This window comes from Strigops habroptila, chromosome Z (genome assembly GCF_004027225.2).
Source record: "Strigops habroptila isolate Jane chromosome Z, bStrHab1.2.pri, whole genome shotgun sequence".
NCBI classification, from domain to species: Eukaryota; Metazoa; Chordata; class Aves; order Psittaciformes; family Psittacidae; genus Strigops; species Strigops habroptila.
The window spans coordinates 29,297,804-29,321,522 of record NC_044302.2 but is presented as its reverse complement, the minus strand read 5'-3'; the positions used below and the strand labels follow the sequence as shown (position 1 = coordinate 29,321,522).

General features: G+C 39.8%; 1 protein-coding gene and 1 pseudogene across 8 annotated transcripts in view; one reads left to right on the top strand and one right to left on the bottom strand.

The window, feature by feature from the left end:
- XRCC4 (X-ray repair cross complementing 4) overlaps positions 1–23,719 on the top strand; it is a 182,140-nt gene that overhangs the window by 102,950 nt on the left and 55,471 nt on the right. For 7 of the 8 annotated variants that reach the window (XM_030511446.1, XM_030511455.1, XM_030511452.1 and 4 more), the window contains one exon: positions 12,574–12,715. The exons of the other annotated variant lie outside the window; for it this stretch is intronic. In XM_030511446.1, coding sequence (XP_030367306.1) covers positions 12,574–12,715 — 142 coding nt within the window. The remainder of the gene's footprint in view (positions 1–12,573; positions 12,716–23,719) is intronic. 8 annotated transcript variants of the gene reach the window in all.
- Positions 3,635–3,770, bottom strand: LOC115601422 (annotated as a pseudogene).

Genomic DNA, 23,719 nt, shown 5'->3' with positions numbered 1-23,719 from the left:
AGGGATGTTGGCTGTGGAAGGATACGTGGAACATTAGCACAGCTCAGGGTGTGATCCTGTTTTTTTCTTACTGAGGAGTGGAGCTTTTGCCATATGGAAAGACTATCCCAGAGTTAGTGGATCCCAAGGGACCAAAGCCAGTTCTGTATAATGAGTCTGGCTGTAACTCTTACCATCACACCAAACACTTACTTCATCTTGCATCCTGGCTGTGCATCTCTATTGTCTGATTAACTTGGGGCCAGGCGATCGGTCGTAGTCATTTGCCATTCATCTTCACCATTACCCTTTAAAATTCCCATGAATATTTTCCAGCTTGTCAATAACAATGTGTTTTATAGATGGTTCCAAGATGTAGGTTAAAGCTTCTGAAGTTGAACTCCTTCCTAAACTACATCTTCAGCTGTGGTCTGTTAGTGGTGAACTTTGCACATGTGTATAACCCCGCCATATCAGGAGATGCCCTGCAGGTGTCCAGGGACCTGAAGAGGAAAAACAGCCCAGCACAGAGTATAAACACAAATCTTGAGTCCTATCATGAGTTTTATGATCCATTCACAATAAATAATAAATGCTGAATCCAGTGTCTAAAGGAGCTGACAAGAAAGCTGGAGAGGGACTTTTGACAGGACAAGGGGGAATGGCTTTAAGCTGACAGAGGGGAGATTGAGATGAGCTCTTAGGAAGAAGTTCTTCCTTGTGAGGGTGGTGAGGCCCTGGCACAGGTTGCCCAGAGAAGCTGTGGCTGCCCCACCCCTGGCAGTGCTCAAGGCCAGGTTGGACGGGGCTTGGAGCAACCTGGTCTAGTGGAAGGTGTCCCTGCTCATGGCAGGGGATTGGAACTGGATAAGCTTTAAGGTCCCTTCCAACCCAAAGCAGTCTGTGATTCTGTGATTCTATGAATAAAAGTTAAAATTGTGCTATGTATGTGTGTTAGGTACTGCACTCTAAGTGTTTAATAGCATCTAAATAAAAGTTGTTATAGGTTGAAACAGCCTCTTGATTCTGATTGAGACATGCTGATTGATAATTTTTTGTTCATTGTATATTAATGTCTTGTTCTGATCAGATTTCTTGTTCATTGCTCAGTAAATGTTATAATAAATATTAATGTATTGCTGCTCTCAAAGTACTTGAGATCTTTAAATTTTTTTAAATATATTCTCAGAACCTCTTAGAGTAACCAAAATTACCCGTAGTGTTTTCCACAGCAAAATTATCCTGTAATGTTGATTGAAATTGTGCCAGTGCATCTGCCTTAAAAACGTTAATGTCATGTCTGGCTGAGACACATGCACCTTCTATGTTCATCATTTCTGAATCCATTACAAAGACTTTTATGGCAGCTGTATATAAAGACATGCCATAGTGACATCTTAAATGCTGTCTTTAAATTCACAGCATGAAAAGCCTTTTAGAAACACTGTATGAAAAAATCAGGTAGCTAACAGCAATTTGTAGATAATATTCATGGCATGTCTTTTATTTAGTGAAGATTTTATATTAATTTCAATAGAAATAAATGGGTCCAGAAAGCTAAATACAACTTTGCTTCTAGTGAGTGACATTTGAGTCCTAAGGTCAGCTTGTTTTTTTCACAGAAAATGTAAGAAAATGCACAGCCAAAGTGTGGAAGTGTATCAGATGCTTCTACAAAATTAAAATACACAATAGGAATATAAGATCTAAAGCATATTAAATTTGGAAAAAGTATTTATACATACAAAAAGCACAATATGGATATTCTGAAAAACTTTTGTATCAAGGTTTATGTTATTAGGAAAGGGCACGAGCTTCTCATCCACCAGAGGAGGCCACGGAGATGCTGCGAGGGCCGGAGCAGCTCTGCTCTGGAGACAGGCTGAGAGAGCTGGGCTGGTTCAGCCTGCAGAAGAGAAGGCTCCAGAGAGACCTTAGAGCAGCTGCTGGTGCTTAAAGAGGCTACAAGAAAGCTCGAGAGAGGGGCTTTTGACAAGGGCCTGTAGGGACAGGACAAGGGGGAATGGCTTTAACCTGCCAGAGGGGAGATTGAGATGAGCTCTTAGGCAGAAGTTCTTCCCTGTGAGGGTGGTGAGGCCCTGGCACAGGGTGCCCAGAGAAGCTGTGCCTGCCCCATCCCTGGCAGTGTTCAAGGCCAGGTTGGACGAGACTTGGAGCAACCTGGTCGATGATCCTATGGAGGAGTTCAGACTTTATTATAATTCTGTCAAGGATGTGTATAGTCACTTTCTGGGCAATGACCTCCTTTTCCCACTCACCACAGTATACTCAAAGTTTGATAAAGGCAGAAAGAGTAAAGGGAATAGATGGAAAAGAAGACAGTACTAAATCTTTCAGGCTTCACCCAAGGTTTTTGGTAATCATCACTGAAGCTCAGAAAATGCTGGAGCAGCATTGGCTTTTCTGAGGATGTCTCCTGGAGTCACACGTAGCATCGCAGTTTTTCACTTCAGACATTTGGGCAGTGTTTTATTCTTTAAAAGGTTTAAATTAAAAAAAAAAAAGGAAAACAAAACCATCACAATTTTGATCCACAAGTGTCTGAATTTATTTTCTTAATTTCATAGTTTACAATATTAGCATGACCTTTAATCCTGTCAGTAGTACTGCTTGATTGTATTTATTGGGCTTTATTCTCTCAGCTGTTTTCTATCAACATTGATTGGAAGATTATAATAACATTTCATAATTTTTCACATGCTGAAGGATCATATTGGCCACCAGAGTGACTCACTAGTAGGCTCTTAGATCCCAAGCTTATTTGTGACTGAGCCTTGCTTCACAAAACTGGCCCTTTTCTCATGCTGACCCACCCCAAGACTCACTGTTTCCTCTACAGAGGATTAGCCTCCCTGCCCTCTCCATCCTCCAGAGTCCCTATACACATGCACATAATTAGTGTCTACAGGAATAATAATACCTCTTTGCTGCCTTTAGTTTTACAGAGGTGCCTCTGTCCTTTGGACCTGGCTTGTGTGGTCCTTTTCATTATCCAGATATTCTATAAAGTCAAGTAAACGTCACTCATGGTTTACACAAGGAACCAAAGCATTGATATTCACCAAGGTCAGCATGAGGATCAAGAACAGATCCCGTGTTCCTGTGAATGAAGTGCAGGACTCTGCATGTTGAATAACTTTGATCTTTAGAAAATTATTTGTAGTATGGGATGCTGAAAGGTTGTGGGGTTGGGAAAGAATGATTAATTATAGAATCATGGAATCCCAGGTTGGAAGGGACTTCAAGGAGCAAATGGTCCAACCTTTGCAGCAAAACATCACCTAGACTAGATGTCCCAGCACCCTCTCCATCTGAATCTTGTGCCCAATATTGGGGAACCCACCACTTCCCTGGGGAGATTACTCCAATGGCTGATTGTTCTCACTGTGAAAAATTTTCCTCTTGTGTCCAACTGGAATCATCCTGGGGAATAACCTCTGCCCATCACCCCTGGTCTTTTCCATGTGACTCTTTGTAAAAAGGGAGTCTCCATCTTCTTTGTAGCCACCCTTTAAATACTGGAACATGGTGACAAGGTTTCCCTTGAACCTTCTTTTCTCAAGGCTGAACAAGCCCAGCTCTCTCAGCCTTTTCTCACACGGCTGCCCAGGTCTTGGATCGTTTGTGATCCTTCTCTGGACCCTCGCGAACGCAATCCCCCACTACCACAAATTATGCAGTCGAGTTTCCAGTATTTGGGGATATCACAGAGGTCAGCAATCCTTGTGCAGGGAAGAAGTTAAGCTTTTGCTTATAGATTCCAGAAGATTTGATCCATGCTTACATACCCAAGTCTTACTTGAATAGCAGGTAACAAATATTCCCTGGGAGCACGATGAAATTAAGTCATTTCACACTAACTACAGAACAGCCACCAGTAATGGTGACATTTAGTTACCACAACCACAGACAGAATTGTGGAACTAGAGGGAAAAAGCATGTTAGTGACTTTCTGAGTAAGCAGCCACCCTTGACTGCTTCCAATGTTACTGTTAGTGATGTAGAACCACTATAAACTGCAGGAGATGCTCCATTCCCTTAATGTTTTCTCAGCACTTTTCCCTTGATGATGAAATTTTGAATGATTAGGCTCTATCCAATCATTAATCATGACTGTTCACGTGTAAGGACAGTTTAAATGTAGCTGTTTTGTGTTCCAAGGTTAAAATTGTGTATCTTTGTGAAGGACCATAGCGCTTGTGTCACTAGCTGTTTGAGTAAATGATTTTAAATCTTGAAATCTGTTGTCTTGTCTCTCAAAGAAAACATAGATCACAAGTTTATGTTGCTATATAATGAAGTAGCAAAATAGCTTCTGATCTGCATGTGGTATTTCTTGTACATTGTTGAACTTGCTTACTAATATATAGTGAAATACAGGCAGACAAAGTTCCTGTAAATAGATTTTTATTTCAGGTTTTTCTACCTGAATTGTTTGTTCAATCAAAAGTAGAAATATCTATATACCAAAAAACTGAATTTATAATATAATTGAAAAGTATCTTAAGACAGCTTAAAAGATACCACACAATGAAGTTGTTGTTAGAGGTTAGTAATTCATCCACCATAAAATGCCATCATTAAGAAAACATACATTTTTGAGAGTTATTGCAGCCTGTGGCTTCCCTCGAGTTGTATTGATTTCCTCAAAAATTGTTTAATGGGGAAAGAAATCATTCTTGTGGCATAGGAATCAAAGCTCCAGCTATTTCAAAGTACTATGATGTGACTTCAGGGCACTGTGTAGGTTATGGCCTGAATGCAGCTCAAACTTGTTTTTTAATACTAACTTCAGCACATACATAGAAGCAATCTTCTGTCTTCATGATCCCTGCAACGTTCTTCGTGAATAAAATATGTGTGTCAAGATGATGATCTTCTAAACCAGCTAGCTTTCATGTACATTTCCAGGAGACAGAATAGATAATCTAAAGACTGTCCAATCACAAGGGTAACCCAGCTCTTTATCCAAAGAAATAAAAAATAAATAAAAAAAAATAATGAAAGGTTTTCTTGTTCGAAGATCTTTTCAGTCCCTGTTCTATATTTCACCATCCAAGAGATTTTGAGTGAAGAAGTTAACACAAAAGTAGCTATACTGCTTACAAATGCATGCCCAAGCAGTTTGTGGTTTACTGTTTGTATCAGTTCAGAAGCCCTGTTTCAAAGTGCTCATAAATAGCTATGCTACTTTATCTTCATGTTCTAAATAACATTATTGGTGACCATTTTGCATAAAAGTTAACAAAATAGTCTGTTTCTGGATTGAAATCAGTAAGTTATATAATTACAATTACTCAAACCCTTCTTTAGGACTGGCTTTCAAACACCAAGCTCCACATCCACACAGCCATAGTTAGAAAATATGTCTAACTTACTTAGACATAATCATAGCATCACAGACTGGTTTGGGTTGGAAAGGACCTTAAAGCTCATCCAGTTCCAACCCCCTGCCACAGGCAGGGACGCCTTCCACTAGACGAGGTTTCTTCAAGCCCTGTCCAACCTGGTCTTCAACACTGAATAATAATAACATAATGTAATAATCCAAGATAATATAATAAGAACACTGATAATAAGTACTGTCTGACGTATGGGATCACCTTAGAGGTGATATTCGTGGAGGTCCACTACTGTCAGTGCCAGGGCCTGGATCAGTTGGATGAGCTTAACAAACTAAGCTGTAGACACCAGGAAAATCTACTAGAACAAAAAAGATGCCAGTTGGAATTCCAGGCATGAGATATATGTGTTACATGCCTGATGAGAAATGATTTTGGGCTCCACTACCTCACATTGAATCGAAACATGACAGCCCAGAAGTATTTTCCAAAGCTTTCCTTGGCCTTGTGTTTTCAATTCTTCTGTCTGCCTGCCTTGTTTAGTTTACTTGACCTGGATGCTGTTTAATGTCTCCTGGGGATGCTGTTCGGAAGCCTCCTACCTCCACCCTGGGTGGTACAGATGATCCAAGTAGGGCATCCAGGGAGTCCAGAGCATGACTCCAGCAGTCACACCCGCGACAGTGAGCTCATCTAAACCTTTTCAGAGGACGACTTTTTAAATGCTCTTGCCTGAACTCAGATGTGCTGGTGTGCTAGGCAGTGGAGCATTCAGCCATGGTACACAAAACATAGCCTCATTGGGCAGCATGAGTACAGGATTTCAGAAAGATTCGAGCGTCAGAGATGGAAAAGGATTTCTGTAACTGCATGTAATAAATCTGGACTATCAGTGGATCATTGGAAAGCTGGTACGTGCTGTTGCTGAGCAGCATCAGCAGACAACCACCACAGCATCTGAGTCACCAATATTGCCATTGCTTCTGTCAAGCACCCATAGAAAATAAAGCAGGGGAAGCAGCTTTAATTGTCAGAATGTTTCAGATATAAAAATTGCAATCCCTTAGCTTTCACAGTCTCATAATGGATCCTCTACCTGACCTGCATCAGTAAAGGCTTGAGCACATCATAAAGCTTTCTGTTTGAACTGTAAGGCAAATACTAATATTTAGGCGATGGAGACACTACAAATACATAGTATACAGTTGTATACTGTGAGGATTTTCAAGAACACTGGGTTACTTATAAATCATAACCTTTGACAATGTTTATAACCAGTGACTTCCTTCGAATTCTGATGTTACTAAAGTACCTTTAGGAACACACATTATTATGGGTTATTGAAAATTAGTATCTCATCTGAGGAAGTACATATGGTTCGTTGAAATACTCCATATCGAACTATTTTAAAAAAAGGGATTTTTGTTAAAGTTAATGGGTTTGATGACTAAAATTAATGAGCACCTTCAAACCCCCTGCAGATATTTGTGAAAATGCATTCTTTTTCCCCCCTCTGATATTTTGATATATGAGAAGAGACTTTTTTTTCATGCTTCCTGACCAAACTTATTATTTGCTTGTCAAATTTACCCTGATTTTTATTTCTTTGCCATTTAGTTTCAAGACAATATAAACTGGTAACAGATGAGCACCTCAGTTGCCTCCAATAAATAAGCACTGAGAAGGAAATTGTATGTCAACTAGATTTTTATTATAACTTCACAGAATCTTAGAATCACAGCATGTTTTGGGTTGGAAGGGACCTTAAAGATAATCTAGTTTCAACCCCCTGCCATGGGCAGGGACACTTGAAATAAGCTTTTTTAACTAAAATAAAACTATAAAAAAATAAAAAAATTGTACTTAAAAAGCCTTTGGAAAAGGGCGTCATCAGGAAAAGAATAGGCTTTGCAAATAGAAAAGTCTTTGTGTTAAGACTTAGGATGCTTTGTCAGTGTTAATACAGTCTAACAGGGTGAAATGTAAACTTCCTTTCTGAACTGGATACAATCTATAGGTTTTGTGTGGATCTAAACTTTTTTTTGTGGAGTTGTTTTAAAATGTGCCTTCATAAACACTTCCCATGGAGATATTCTTTATAAAAATAGACCTCAGTAACTAACTGACAGAGAATTTAAAGAACTGCAGTCTCAACTGCCTTAGGGCCCCACAGGATTATGGTCCAGTAATCCCAAACTTATACAAAGAATGAAATATAAAATAGAACAGAACAGAGGGAATGGAGAATGGTTCTAAAAGTAAATAATGTTCTAAAATTAAAATAGTGACATATTCCTGTTACTTTCACCGAAGCACATGCATGAACTGTAAATACTGATATTTGATTTTGGATCTCTGAGTGATCTGAATAGATCTATTTCTTATGAAAAATGTCTGATTATGGCCAGAATGTGTGTCTGTACAGCATAACTTCAGCATAGATAGAAGTGGTGTTTCCTGAATTGCCTGTCAAGAATGACTTAATCCTACTTTGCAGGAATTGCCTACATCAGTGAGACACATTCATTTCCATACCTATTCATTTAAGAGACTCTCTGCTGAGAATGTCAAAGAGATGCTAATTATTATCAGCAATGATGATTCCCTTAGGAATTAGACTGAGTTTGAGAAACCACTTAATTACTGAAGTTACACTGTAGTCAAGGATTAAAGTGATGAGTTCTGCTTCTTTTCTTTTTTTATTCTTTTTCTTTCATGGCTTGGGGAGCAGCTGTCACAGATAGCCTTGGTGTTCTGTAGGTGATGGTTTTGTGACCACTTTGTCATCCTGCAGTCTAGGTTTATCTGCTACCACTGTAGTGCAAGGGCAGAAGCAGGAGAGACAGTAATTGTATGTGCAGCCTGTTTATTTCTTAAAGAAACCACCCTAGAGAAAATTGCAAGATTCTTGAGCAGGGGACAGATTTTAAGTTAAATCATCTGCTTCCTTAAAGAGAGTCAGCAGAACTTGGAAGTTCAGTTGAATAACTGTGGAGCCACGCATGCTGCATGGAGGTAGGCAGAATTCAACCAGGAAATTCTGTTTCATTAACAGGGCAAAACAAATTTAGGGGACCTGTGATAGCATTAATATCTGAAAATCCAAACAAATTTTCATAAGTCCTTACTACTATAAGGAATCAGGTAAATTTCCATGCAGAACAGAAATTAAAATTGACAGATTTATGTGCTGCTGTTGATAAAATCTCAGGGATAGGACATAATTTTAAATAAAGGCCAGTCCCTTTCTTGAGGATAAATGCCTGTGTCCTTTATGAATCTTTCCTGTTCCATTCCAATCCAAAGAAAAATAAAGCTTATATAAAACTGCAAGGTCTTTATTTTGAGCAAACCAAGTTTGCAGTGCTAAATGTTTCATTTGGTGGTACGTGCCAGAAATGTGAACGCTTCTTGAATCCATTTGACATTGATGATTGGTTTTAAAATTATCATGTTATGTCCTGGTAAAACTGGTAGCAGCACAGCGTTCAGACATTTTCCTTTTGCAGCATTTCCTTTTCTGAAGTGGCTGGTTAACCTAGAATCAATCCTGTGCTATAATGCAAACAGGGACTGATCCCATAGGATCTGTGACTGAAAGGCTGTATTTGCAAAAGGCATTTCCCATTCTAATGTAATTTAGCCTCCTGAGGAATAAAAACATTGAGAGAGAAAAAAATATTTCATCAAGGGAAACAATTGATCAGTATTGAAGATAACAAAACACTTGAAGATACACTTGTGATACACTTGAAGATAGAAACACATGTGAAGAACACGTGATACGCTTGAAGATAGAAATATAAGGAAATAAGAACACTGATGTAGTCTTTTAACTAGAAATAGCAAGATCCACCTTCTGCTTTTACCTGTATTGCACCAAAAGTTAGCAATAAATCATTTGCAAAATACTATTACTGTACATGGTTTTAATCTGGACCTACACAGGACAGTTTAGTTAAGCAAGTGGAGCAGCTCTACCTGTCTTGGATGACAGGAATGAATTAAATAGAAGTGTTCAAGTTTGGGGATCTTTTGTTACATCTTAAATATACGCTAATAAGGTAAAGGGAAGTGAAGTTATGCCTGTGACTGTTTCCTATTTGTGAAATCTCCTGAACTACTACTTCTTTTTTCTTGCTTGCAGTATACCCTTCAGGAATTCAGACATTGTAAAGTTAGATCATTGTAGGCAAACAGACTGCTCGATTGTTGAATGCTTCCACTCATTTTCTGCTTGCTTTGCTCCTTGCATATTTTTTTATGGCAAACATAAGCTTTTAGTAGTGGGTTTAGTCCTTTCTGAGAATAGAGAGGAGCTGGGTTCTGTTTTATCGGCAAGTACAGCACTGTCATTAATAATTAGACAAGTCAAAGCTGTAGAATTTTCATTAGAAGTGATGATATACAGAGAATGAAGGTGGATTTTTTGTCAGACAGAAAAGTGGATATGATAGACTGGAAGGTATTTCTTTTATAATAATTGACATCTATATATAAAGATGAAGTAATGCAGAAGTCTATTTTAAAATACAACTGGACTGCCTATCTTTAGCCAAGATACAGAAATTAATCTTTAAATGCCTGTAGTTTTCAGAGATCATGATGCTGCATGATCTTAGTACAAGTCTTTGATCTTAGCACAAATATCTTTTAAGTACTTGAACTGTGAATCTCTATCTTGCCCTTCTCAATCTTGTTTCTTGCAGTTATTCATCTGCAGATGATACATTATATATTTAGAACATTTGCATTTCTTAATCAACATTTGTTGGTATAGGTGGTATAACCAACTGGCTTTCATCAAACAATACTCTTGTCTCAATTTAAATTGGTACTATTCTTCTCAAAGGTATAACAACCATTCATATTGTATTGCATAATATCAAAGTAAGAAGTTTAATTTCATGGGAAGTCAAGGAATTTTACTTCCTTAAAATGGTGATGAAATTCAGGCAGAATTAAAAGCTAGGTATATGTTCGAGACTGTCTTTGCTTTTTCCAAATGATTTTGTGTCAAGCAACAAATAATATTTTGCTGAAGTTTTGTTTGGCTTTTTGACAAGTACTTTAAATGAATTCATTAATGGGAGTTATTTTTGGGCAGCAGTAGTGAGTGTGTGTTTAAAGTCTTAATTGTGATGCATGATACTTGAGCTGCAAATGTATGCCATCTTTTCATTAGCAGTTCTAACCTAAGACGTAGTTTGGCTTAAAAGAAAGAAACAGGTTGGACAGGGCTTTGAGCAACCTGGTCTAGTGGAAGGTGTCCCTGCCTGGGGCAGGGGGTTGGAACTGGATGAGTTTTAAGGTCCCTTCCAACCCAAACCAGTCTGTGATTCTGTGATTCGATGAAACAAAATGAAAAAAACCCAAGCCTATGGTGATCAATCGTTATCTATGAGCCAGTCAACTACTATTCATGACAGTGTATCCTAGGCTGTCCAAATGAGAAGCTTTCTTCTTGGTATTATTAAAAGAAACATTCTCACAAGTTTATTGCAGAGGTTTATTTAATCATTTAGGTCAATATTTTTTATTCTGCTCGGTTTTAATAAGTCATAAGAGCAACATTTGTTTTCATGGGAAAGGTTAGGTTGAGGTGTTTGATAGAAGACTGACACCATTTCACAGCCTGAAGTTAGCACAACTGCAGTGTGCCGAAAAGATGAACATTTCCATATTTTTCACTCTGCCACCAGTGAGACTGTTGTAGATGGCAAACAGGATTTGTGTCTAAACAGTAAACAAGGCTGAGCACAAGGGCCATGGGCACTGTTGTGTATTACACAAGTAAAAGCCCACAGACATTATTTAACAACAGCGTTTTGTAGGATTTGTATATGCAGCTACTTCTGGTTCTGCTTTTTGGCAAAAGCAGAGAGTGTGGGAGGAGAGCAGCAACAAGGAAAATGAAAGCTATGTTAGTAAAATTATTCCAGTTTGGTTCTTGACAGTGAACTATTTTACGTGTATTGATTAATACATATAAAGGGGGCCGACATTAGGAAGTAATGTTGGAGTATATAAAATAGTATTAGTGTAAATGTTAGATATATAACGTGCTACCAGTAAATAATAACTAACAGTCATGAACATATTTTCAAGATTTAGCACTGGAAAAGCATGCATAGCTAGTTAAAGTTTAGTGTGGAGGATTCAGCTGTAATTTAACTGTTCTCAGCATTTATTACAGGCAATGTATCTTGTCTGTACTGTGCTTTGAAACTTGTTAATTAGCTTGTGCCTTGGAAATATGTCAGCTAATATCTGACAAAGTCACCTTACACAGATCTGTAAATCTGCGATGGTGTGTAGTGCACACTGGTAAAAGCTAACAGATTCTGATATTTAAGCACATGCTTCACTGTAAGCAGTAGTTGCACTTGCTCTAGGGACCCTCTATTTATATATTTAATATTTATAGCCTATTTATTTAATTTTATAGCCTCGGTTTAATTTAGGAGTGTTCTTGGTCAGAAAAACATTTTTTTGAGAAACAGTGAAAATGTGACTTGTGGGTTGCATATTTTCTTCCTGTTTCATTTTCAGTAGACATGGATAACAACTGTGAAAGGAATGATGAAATAGGACCCATTGTTTGCTTTCTGTGAAAACCTTCAGTATTGAATCTCAAATTATGGTGTCTTTCATCCATGTGAAGATTAAACCTTCCTAAGACACATAGAAAGTAATAATCAGGGAAGTTACCATAATAGCATCAGCCTCAGTCACTACATTATTATTTAATATTTTACAGTTGAAATGTGTGCAGTTCTGGATAGCAGTGTCTTTAAAATTAAAAGTAATTAAATATTTTATTTTTAGAGCAGGCATACCAAATAGAAACATGCTAGAGGATATTGATAGCTGGAATAAAAATGTCTACATATCTCCTGAGTGCATTAATAGCAAGGGAAGGGAGGGTTTAACTTAGGGAAGGATCTGGTTGTCTTGAGACCATCAGTAGATTTCTGGTTTATAACTGCCCATCATTCTCTCCACAGACTACAAAGAGACGTTGAGGGAAAATTATCTTTCTAGTTTAAATTTTGTCTTTTTGAATTTCCCTTTGTGTCATCTGTCTGGTTTGACACCAACTGCTGTAAAATCAGAGCTCATCTTAGCAGTATAGAGATTTTGATAAAAATGAACAGAAAATGTTTTAAGAATATGTTGTTATACTTCACATTTAAGTTCTTATCAACTTTGATCTTTTTACTTTTGGCAGTGCCAGAACGAAGAGATTCCCTTCTGGGTAGCCCAGATGTCGTTGATACTGTTCCAAGAAGAAGGCAAAGACAAAGGACAGCTAAGCCTGATAGGACAGGATCTAAGATGTCTTATCAGATAGAACTGCCAGCCAAGGAAAAGTAAGCAGTTTTCAAACATATTATTTTTATATAGAGAGAGAGATGTCAGAGGGTTTGTGGTTTTAGTTTTTTGAGTGTTTTCTTATTCAGTTTCATATTTCAGATCAAGTACGGTTGTGTTGTGTTCTGCGGTCATTTGCAATCATTTTACCGAACTTTGAATAGATTGTCAGGCCAAATGATTGTCAGGCCAAATGACTAACTGATTTTAATACACCTCTAAAGTGACAACTGTAAAATTATTTTCTTTAATTGTCTTAGATAACTTTAAGCAAATAGATTGAAGCCTACTAAACTGGTGTTGTGTAGGCTACCATATAACCGTGCAGGCAGAGAAGGACACATATATAGCTAGTGTCAAACTAAGATGGACAGCTTCAGCTAATTTGTGTCACTGAAAGTAGTATTATTATGAGTGTCTTTTTTCATGTTGAGGGTGGTAAAACACAGGAACAGCTTGTCTGCAGAGGTTGCGGAGTCTCCATTTGTGGAAACATTCAAATCCCAACCTGCTCTGGTTGAGGAGGGAGGTTGGGCTGGGCAATCGCCAGAGGTATCTTCCAACATCACCATCCTGTAATTCTAACTTTGTAATTTCAGTGGAAATTAATTCACAATACCATTTTTAGTAGACCAGAATAGATTTCTTTTGAAAATAAGATCAGTGGGGAGAAAAGAGAATTCACTATTAAATGCGAGGGGAGCAGAATTTATAACACTTAATAGAAGCCTTTTTCTTCTTATGTCACTTTTCTCAAAATATTTTCACATGATCTGGGAAGGTGCTTAGTTGTGCATAGAATTAACTTGGAACTGCAAAATGATTTGTGTCATTTTTTCAAAAACTGATCTTTTTTTTTAAAACCTATGGTAAGTTAGATTTGAAAATACTTATTTTCCTCTTTTATCTGTAATATCCAATGGATAACTAAACAGACATGAACACAAGTAGACTACAAAAATATTGCCCATGATTAACAAAGTTTTCTGTTCAAATCAGCATGAAAATTATCTTATTTTGACATAGAAGGGTTTGCTGCTTGAGGCCAGTCAGGAATGTTTAATCTTACAATCCTGTTTTATTAATACAAAAAAATACGTATCTTTTTAGAACAGCCCCCAAAAATGCCAAATTCTGCTCTTCTATTGTTTTAGAGCCTAGTATATTACAATGAACAATGCTCTTTCTCCATTGTATGTAGTCAGTTTCATTTTGAGAGTCTGGCTGTATTTTCCTGAAATATAATTTCACTCTTTTCAGTATTGATTGTTGAAAGAAAACCTAGAGAGGCAAATGATTGCAAAGGAGTATACAGAGGCCTTGGGCTGAGTAATCCTTAGTGTAAGAGTATCTGAGTCCTGTGTGTAAGGGAAGGATTAAGAGAATATTGATGGTTTTGGTTTAATTCCTTTAAGTAAGGCAAATTTTAGAAAAAACAGAGCAACACTAGATTTTTCATACTATGCAATGCATTTCTGATATGCTTGCAGTAGAGCTGAATCTGAGGAGTGGTTCTTCTTGTCTATAACATACTTCGTCATATTTTAAGGCTCACCATATGGAACATCCATTCTATCAACCTCTATTCCCGTTTTTCATTTTGTGTTAAATATATACAAATTGTATTGTAAACAACAGCTTTGTACTGCAGGTCACAAAGTTGCTAGGCATCTGACATGCATTCCAGTACTGTGAAGATCTATCTGACAATGAAAGATCCATGTTTCTTTATGATTCCTGGTGACTTCAGAAATCAAACATGATATTACTTGACACTGAAATATGGTTTTTAATCATTTGTTTAGTTAAAAATGCAGTAGTAGTGCTAATTCTTTGATTAAATAAGCAGACATTAGATCTCCCCATTTATCTGGAACATTACAAAAGCCAAACTGTAATAATTACCATTTTGCTGATTATTTTTCTCAGTGTCCATGCTTAGTTCTTGGGCTTTGAACTTCATCTTCAGTCTTTTGCCAGCTGCTAATCAAGCTTTCAGTCAACTTACCTGGCTAATGATTTTCGCTTTATAGCCTGTCAAAAGAAGGGGGATGTAGACTTAGTATCATAAACCAGTTCGCAAATAATAGATATTTCTTTCTATGAAGCCTGTTCAGTAAGGCTGGGTCTTATTGAACTGTACTGACAGAGCCTGGGTTCTACATGGTGTGAAAGGCTTTGTCTTAAGCTGATGATACATTGGGGTCCTGCCCAAATTTTTTTACAGTATTGTGTCACTTCTTATCAAAAAATTACTAATTCAAGCAAACCACCCCAGCCTGCTGGGGCGGTGGGTAGTTCAGCAGGAAGTTAACCTCTAAATTCCTTCACCTTTGGAAATGCTCCATCACAAATATGGGAGATATACAGCCCTTGAAAGCATGTCATGCTTTTCTGTTTGGCAGGAGGATCAAATGACAGATTGTGATCACATTTGCAAATGCACTAATGAATACTTATTTCTGAGCTTTCCTGCACAGACCTGCAGAAAGATTTGATTCCTTGCTCATAATGTAAAGACTTTAAGATGCTATCACATAAAATTGTATCCCACAGTTCTTGCTTTAACAAATCAAAGCTTATTTAGAATTATTTTCCATTTGCAAGTTTTGCTGACATCAGTGCTTCCTTCATGTTTGCAATGCAGTGAAAGAGCAGTTACAAACCAAACCTCAAGAGCCTGATGCTGCCTTTATATTGCTGCATCTTAAGTGGATTGATACAAGATCCTAAATCAGAAAAGAAATGCCTCTTTACTGAAGGAGAGCGTCCAAGTTCTTATTTTCTTTTTGGCTTTCAGATATTTTTTTGAAAATAGAGTGGTTTTCAACACAGTCTTTGCTATCACATAATAGGAATTATATCTTAATCTTCATATATTTCTCCCAAGATTTTGAAGTGTGGTAAGAAAATACTGCGTATGCTTAGAGTTAAAAGCATCTAAAGTAAATACTGAGTCATGAAAAAAGAAAGGATTCTATTTCCACAAATACTTTAGATTTATGGGTGTTGAGGCTAGTTGTATAGCAATAATCTAGTCCTTTGGAATGAAAATATATTCTTAGATGTGCCCAAGAATACTGAGAAGAATGCAAATAAAAATCTGTTTAATATAGAAATTAGAGCAAAAGGAGTACTGCCTTTCTCATGCTTTGTGTGTGGATGCAGTGTCAGGAGAAGGAATTGAATTGCATTTATCTATATAGACATCTACTATTACTGTGACAATTTATGCAAGCACTAAATCTACATTTTTAATGACACTTGGAAGCATGCTTTGGATAATATTACGCTTAGTGAAATTAGTATAGATGTGAGATCAGCAAAAAGATGAACTAGGATTTGTGGAACAAGCTTTGCTGAATGAACTGATTAATCACTTGCTGAGATAAAGATGTCCTTTAGGTAAAGCAGAAATTCAGAATAATTAGTTGGTCAGTGAGCTGCCAATATTCAGGTTTATCGAGTTCTCTAGCAGATTGTTTTTCAAATCTGAGATACCCAATGAAAGGAAATGCTTCTTTAGGCAGATAGATGTTACTTACAGTGGATAACAGTCAACCTGTGAGTTGCAATTTGCACATTTTTAAAGTGTGACAAAGGATGGTTCTTACAGTTCAAAACACGATTTAGTCAGGAAGTAAAATAAAATTACTCTGATTCCAGGAAACTGTGATGGTATTGGTAAAGCTTTAACTGGAACTTAATATCTGGCAGTTTCCTAAGGTGCAAAGCAGAGATAATATGTAAGTCAAGTTAAGATGCAAATTCTACTTTTCATGATTTGCATTTCATACTTGGAGGAGAAAAATTAATAAAAGCAATCCCAATCCACAGTTAGAAATTATGTTTATTGATGCATTACCAAATTCTCGTGGGACTGTATATGAATAACACTGTTAGCTATGTAGAATATGCATTCAATATAGAGGCTTAAGCTTACGGCCTGTCAGCCTGAATCCCATAGATTATTGAATGTTTCTATAATAATTTCACTCTAAAAGTATTGGAAGCTCTTTGAAAGAAGATAGTACTTACTGAAATGACAATTATTTTAATATAATTTTGTAAGTTAAGCATAGTCATTGAATACAGAATACTGCGTGTATAGTATAATATGTACAATCTGTAGTCACAGAGTACTGTGAAAGTCAACCAGTACTGCAGTCTCTATAACTAAAACAAAAGTAAATCAGCAAAAAGCTTCCTTTCTAGTACAGCCTGCAACTATCACTTTGTTTCCACAAGTAAAAATGTATCTTTCTGCTTTGGTTTATCAAAAGTGTTTTTATTCAAAGAAGTATAAGACAAAATCTTTCTTTTTCTGTCTGTTATTTCTTACTAATAAAGAATCTAGTGTTTTAGTCCTCATTCATGCTTTTAATTCAGTTGACTGAGAAATAACAGGTATTATTTGCTTGCCTTTTCTATGTAGAAATACATGTTTACACCAAGCACTGTGACTCTGACTTATTAGTTATTCTGCATATCAAAAACTTCAGTTTTGTATGTATAAGTCTAGATTTGTATATTTGATGGTTTTTAGTTGTTTGGGATTTTTTTTTGGGGGGGGGGAGTGGGGTTTTTGTGTTTTGTTTTGTTTTGTTTTTTAATTCAAATTTGACTTTGCTTCCTTGATAATTCTTGATTGATAAAACTGAGTGACTATCAGAATCAGGCCTACATGTAAATTGAAAAAAGAGATGCTTTCTCTTAACTTCGGTGTCTTTGATTTTGCTGAAATACTGAGACGCAGTCATGGCCTCAGTTCGATAGGATCTTTGCCACTAGTAGTTTAAATCTTTCTTTTCCACCTATGAATGCTGCTTTTTCAGAGAGCTCCAAGTGTTCAACATATAGCTAGGAGTCCTCATAAACATCTGCATGAAGTAAAAAAAATTAAACAACCCAACATATTTTCATGCTGTCATCTCTTTCTGTTTTTTCTCTCATCTCTTTTCTTCCTACAGACTTTGTAGGTATATATCATTTATTTGAAAAGAAAGCTCTTAGCATTATATTCCAATACGATAGTAAGCTGGACTCACCTTTCTTTTGATAACCTTCCACCCCTTCAAAAGCACTCGAAGCCTGTGGTGCGCCAGGATTACCCTGGGAATCATCTCTCTGCATTTGTTTAATTTATTGCTTGAGGTTCTCATTTTAAAGCCCTCATGCAAGGTTTATTTAAAATGTGATTTGCCACCACCAGTGATTCAGGTAGCAAAAAATGTAGATTTGTCCTGGAATTTGGCATTCTCAGAACATTAGACACAGGCATTGGCATTACCATCTCACACAACAAGTCGTTCATTTTCATAAAGGTTTAACCAAGTGAAATTTGGATTCCACTGAAAATGATACAATAATCTTCCATGGCCCAGAGGGGACAGAAAGTTTATACCACAGTTACCCCCTTTTAAAAAGAGAGATATGTGAGAGTTCACATTGACATGTCACTTTTTTATTCATAAAGTGTGTTTATTTAATACAATTGGAGAGAGCTTGCAGAGCTTTGCATGGTGTGACAAAGCTCTATGATCATTGGTAGATCAGTGAACCAATGTAGTGTCTGTGTACAGGAGTGATAAGTTCATTCCTGCCATAATAAATGTATGGAATGCAATGTTTAGGAACTTTTTATACTTAACTCATTAAGGCTGAAATGTAAACAGGTTAAGAAATATCTTAGAAGTGGACACTTGGGTTCACTGGAGACTGTAATGTGAGAATGAAAAAATTTTTTTGATTAAGTCTTTTGTATTTCATGGCTGCGTTGTGTGACTTGTGGCTATACAAAAATGGGTGTTTGTCATGGTTTGAGCCCAGCCGGTAACTCGGAACCATGCAGCTGCTCTCTCACTCCCTGCCTTTTCCTCCCCCCGCTCCCGGAGGGATGGGGAGGAGACTCGGAAGAATGTAACTCCCACGGGTTGAGGTAAGAGCAGTCCCGCAACTAAGGTATAATACAAAACCACTACTGCTACCACCAATGATAATAATGATTAGTGAAATAACAAGGGGAGAGGATACAATTGCTCACCACCCGCCGACCGATACCCAGCCCGACCCGAGCAGTGATCTGGGCCTTCCGGGTAACTCCCCTCGGTTTATATACTGGGCATGACGTGCTGTGGTATGGAATACCCCTTTGGCTAGTTTGGGTCAGGTGTCCTGTCTCTGCTTCTTCCCGGCTTCCCCTCCTCCCTGGCAAAGCATGAGACTGAGAAAGTCCTTGGTTGGAATAAACATTACTTAGCAACAACTAAAAACATCGGTATTATCAGCGTTGTTCCCAGGCTGAAGGTTAAAAACCACAGCACTGCACCAGCTACTAAGAAGGAGAAAAATGACTGCTATAGCTGAACCCAGGACAGTATCCACCTCTTATTCCATACCATTCACGTCATGCTCAGATCCCACATCTCTCAACACACCATCGCCCCTGTCCCATATATACACATATATATACACCCACACCCACACACAGAGAAAGATATCGTTCCCTAGTCCATGGACCAGTCCCTGTAAAGTTGATAAACTCATCCAGTCCATGATGTCAGGCTCCATCTCTTGTAATAGCCTTTCAGGGCAGGAGGGACGGTATGTAGTGTTGGATTGTTGCCTGCGATGATACCGCCAAACTCGTCTGGTCACTGCTGAGCTCGTCTGGTTTCCTCAAAATTCATTCTTTGTTGAGGTGATGATCGGAGGGAAGTCAGGGTCAATTGCTGGCGACCTGAAGATATCTAGCTGGTGGGCTATAAAAGTGTTATAGAGCAGGCAACAGCGTACAATTGAGTTCATTGGCTGTTTTCCCCTAAAATTAAATCCCTTGAGGTACACATCAGACTTCCCCATCTTCCCGCATTACCCACCAAGTATATCCAGGTCCCTGAGCAAAAGCAACCCCACGAGTGGGTTTGCCTTTACCTGAAGCAGGAATAACCCAGACTGTCTTCCCCAACAAATTCTTTATGTGCACCACAGGAACTTTATCCCCCTCTACAGTATGTAAAAGTTCTGATGGGGCTGGGCCAGCCCTGTTGGCAGATCCCCTACTGTTGACCAACCAGGTGGCTTTTGGTGAATGTGTATCCCAGTGTATGAAAGTCCCACCACCCATTGCTCTCAGTGTAGTTTTTAACAGCTCATTGTACCGTTCGATTTTCCCAGAGGCTGGTGCATGGTAGGGGATGTGGTATACCCACTCAATGCCATGCTCTTTGGCCCAAGTGTGTATGAGGTTGTTCCGGAAATGAGTCCCATTGTCTGACTCAATTCTCTCTGGGGTGCCGTGTCGCCACAAGACTTGTTTCTCAAGGCCCAGGATAGTGTTCCAGGGAGTGGCGTGGGGCACAGCATATGTTTCCAGCCAGCCGGTGGTTGCTTCCACCATGGTAAGCACATAGCGCTTGCCTTGACGGGTTGGTGGGAGTGTGATATAGTCAATCTGCCAGGCCTCCCCATACTTGTACTTCAGCCATCGTCCTCCATACCAGAGAGGCTTTAACCACTTGGCTTGCTTAATTGCAGCACATGTTTCACATTCGTGAATAACCTGGGCAATAGTGTCCATCCTTTAGTCCACCCCTCGATCACGAGCCCATCTATATGTTGCATCTCTGCCTTGATGGCCTGAGGTGTCATGGGCCCACCAGGCTAAAAATAATTCACCCTTATGTTGCCAATCCAAGTCCATCTGAGCCACTTCAATCTTAGCAGCTTTATCCACTTGCTGGTTATTTTGGTATTCCTCAGTGGCCCGACTCTTGGGTGCATGAGCATCTATGTGGCTTACCTTCACCACCAGGTTCTGCACCCGAGCAGCGATATCTTGCCACAGTGCAGCAGCCCAGATGGGTTTACTTCTGTGTTGCCAGTTGCTCTGCTTCCATTGCTGCAACCACCCCCACAGGGCATTTGCCACCACCCATGAGTCAGTATAGAGATAAAGTACTGGCCATTTTTCTCGTTCAGCAATGTCCAAGGCCAGCTGGATGGCTTTCACCTCTGCAAACTGACTCGATTCACCCTCTCCTTCAGCAGTTTCTGCAACTTGTCTCAGGGGACTCCACACAGCTGCCTTCCATCTCCGATGCTTTCCCACAGTATGGCAGGACCCATCAGTAAACAAGGCATATTGCTTTTCACTCTCTGACAGTTCATTATATGGTGGGGCCTCTTCAGCACGCGTCACCTCCTCTTCTGGTGACATCCCAAAATCTTTGCCCTCTGGCCAGTCCATGACGACTTCTAGAATTCCTGGACGACTGGGATTTCCTATTCGAGCTCGTTGTGTAATTAGTGCGGCCCACTTACTCCATGCAGTTGCATGATGTGTAGAGGAGTCCCTGCCTTTGAACATCCAGCCCAGCACAGGCAACTGGGGTGCCAGGAGGAGCTGCGCTTCAGTTCCAATCACTTCTGAGGCAGCTCGAACCCTTTCATAGGCTGCCAGTATCTCTTTTTCAGTGGGAGTATAGCTGGCCTCGGATCCTTTATATCCCCGACTCCAAAAGCCGAGGGATTGACCTCGAGTCTCCCCTGGAGCTTTCTGCCAGAGGCTCCAGGTAGGACCATTCTCCCCAGCTGCGGTATAGAGCACATTTTTCACATCTGGCCCGGCCCGGACTGGTCCAAGGGCTACTGCATGAACTATTTCTCGTTTAATTTGTTCAAAGGCTTGTTGTTGCTCAGGGCCCCATTTGAAATCATTCTTCTTCCGGGTCACGTGGTAGAGAGGGCTTACAATCAGACTGTAATTTGGGATGTGCATTCTCCAGAACCCCACAACACCTAAGAAAGCTTGTGTTTCTTTCTTGTTAGTTGGTGGAGACATTGCTGTTATCTTGTTGATCACGTCTGTGGGGATCTGGCGGCGTCCATCTTGCCATTTTATTCCCAAAAGTTGAATCTCCTGTGCAGGTCCCTTGACCTTATTCCGTTTTATGGCAAAACCAGCCTTCAGCAGGTTTTGGATTATCTTCCTCCCTTTCTCAGAAACTTCTTCTGCTGTATCACCCCACACGATGATGTCATCAATGTATTGCAGGTATTCTGGAGCTTGCCCCTGTTCCAGTGCAGTCTGGATCAATCCATGGCAGATGGTGGGGCTGTGTTTCCACCCCTGGGGCAGTCGGTTCCAAGTGTACTGGACGCCCCTCCAAGTGAAAGCAAACTGTGGCCTGCATTCTGCTGCCAAAGGGATTGAGAAAAATGCATTGGCAATATCAGTTGTGGCATACCACTTGGCTGCCTTTGACTCCAGTTCACATTGAAGTTCTAACATGTCCGGTACGGCAGCACTCAATGGTGGTGTGACTTCGTTCAGGCCACGATAGTCTACTGTTAATCTCCACTCTCCATTAGACTTTTGCACTGGCCGTATGGGGCTATTAAAGGGTGAGCGGGTCCTGCTGATCACTCCTTGGCTCTCCAGTCTGCGGATCAGCTTATGGATGTGAATCAAGGAGTCTCGGTTGGTGCGATATTGCCTCCGGTGCACTGTTGTGGTCGCAATTGGCACTTGTTGTTCTTCGACCTTCAGCAACCCCACAACAAAAGGATCCTCTGAGAGACCGGGCAAGGTGGACAGCTGCTTAATTTCCTCTGTCTCCAAGGCAGCGATACCAAAAGCCCATCTATACCCTTTTGGGTCTTTGAAGTACTCTCTCCTGAGATAGTCTATGCCAAGGATGCATGGACCCCCTGGACCAGTCACAATGGGGTGCTTTTGCCACTTCCTCCCAGTCAGGCTGATTTCAGCTTCCAGTATGGTTAATGCTTGGGATCCTCCTGTCACTCCAGAAATAGAAATGGGTTTCACCCCTTGATACCTTGATGGCATCAGAGTACACTGTGCACCAGCATCTACTAGAGCCTTATACTTCTGTGGGACTGATGTGCCAGGCCATCTGATCCACACAGTCCAGTAAACCCGATTATCCCTCTCCTCCACCTGGCTGGAGGCAGGGCCCCTCTAATAGTGATCATAAAATTCTCCACTTCTGTCTTGTAGAAAGGGATTAGTATTCCTTATCACAGGAGCTGGAGTAAAATCAGCTCTTCCACTCCATCTGGGAAACTGCTCACCAGAGACTGGAGCAGCGGCTTTCCTGGGAGGATCATCCTTGACCATTGTTTTCCTCTTCAGTTCACGCACCCGTTGCTCCAGAACTGAGGTAGGTTTTCCATCCCACTTTCTCATGTCTTCTCTGTGATCCCGCAGGTAAAACCATAGCGTGGCCCGTGGCGTGTACCTCCTATATTTTCTTTCTCGAGCAGTAGGGCGCCTTCTGTTAATAGCTGAGACATGGGTTGGTACGCGTGGGGAGCTGGATAGATCGAATAAATCGTCTCTCAATTGTTTGAACTCCTGGGACAGCTTTTCCACAGCTGAAATGATGGAAGGGGTGAGATTGTCTTCGAACTCTCGGAGTTGACGAAATAGGCAATCCACTGTTGGTGATACTCCGTCATTCCAGGTCATTGATGCCAATGTGTGGGCAGATGATGATGGCGCACTCCGTGTAAGTTTCCGCCACATGGGTCGTTTACATTCGACTTCATCTGGATCTACAGATGTGTTCCTGGCATCCGGCCTACGATAGATCATCTCTATAATGGCTGATTCCCTCAGGGACTGGATGCCTTTCTCCATTGTGGTCCAGTTGGCTGAGCGACTCGTAATATCGTCTTTGGTGGGAAACCTTTCCTTCACAGCTGCCAGGAGCCGCCTCCAAAGGCTGAGGGCTCGCTTCTCTCTTGCAATCGCTTTGTCAATTCCTCCTTCCCTAGCAAGTGATCCCAGCTGCTTGGCTTCCTTACTTTCTAGTTCGTGACCATCGGCCCCATTGTCCCAGCATCGGAGCAACCAGGTGACAGTGTGCTCCCCTGGAAGACGGGTGAAATCTTTTCGCATATTCCACAGCTCGGTTGAGGTCCGGGGTCGTGTTGTCAGAGGAAAAAAAGGGCAGAAGCCTTTGACTAAAATGCATAAC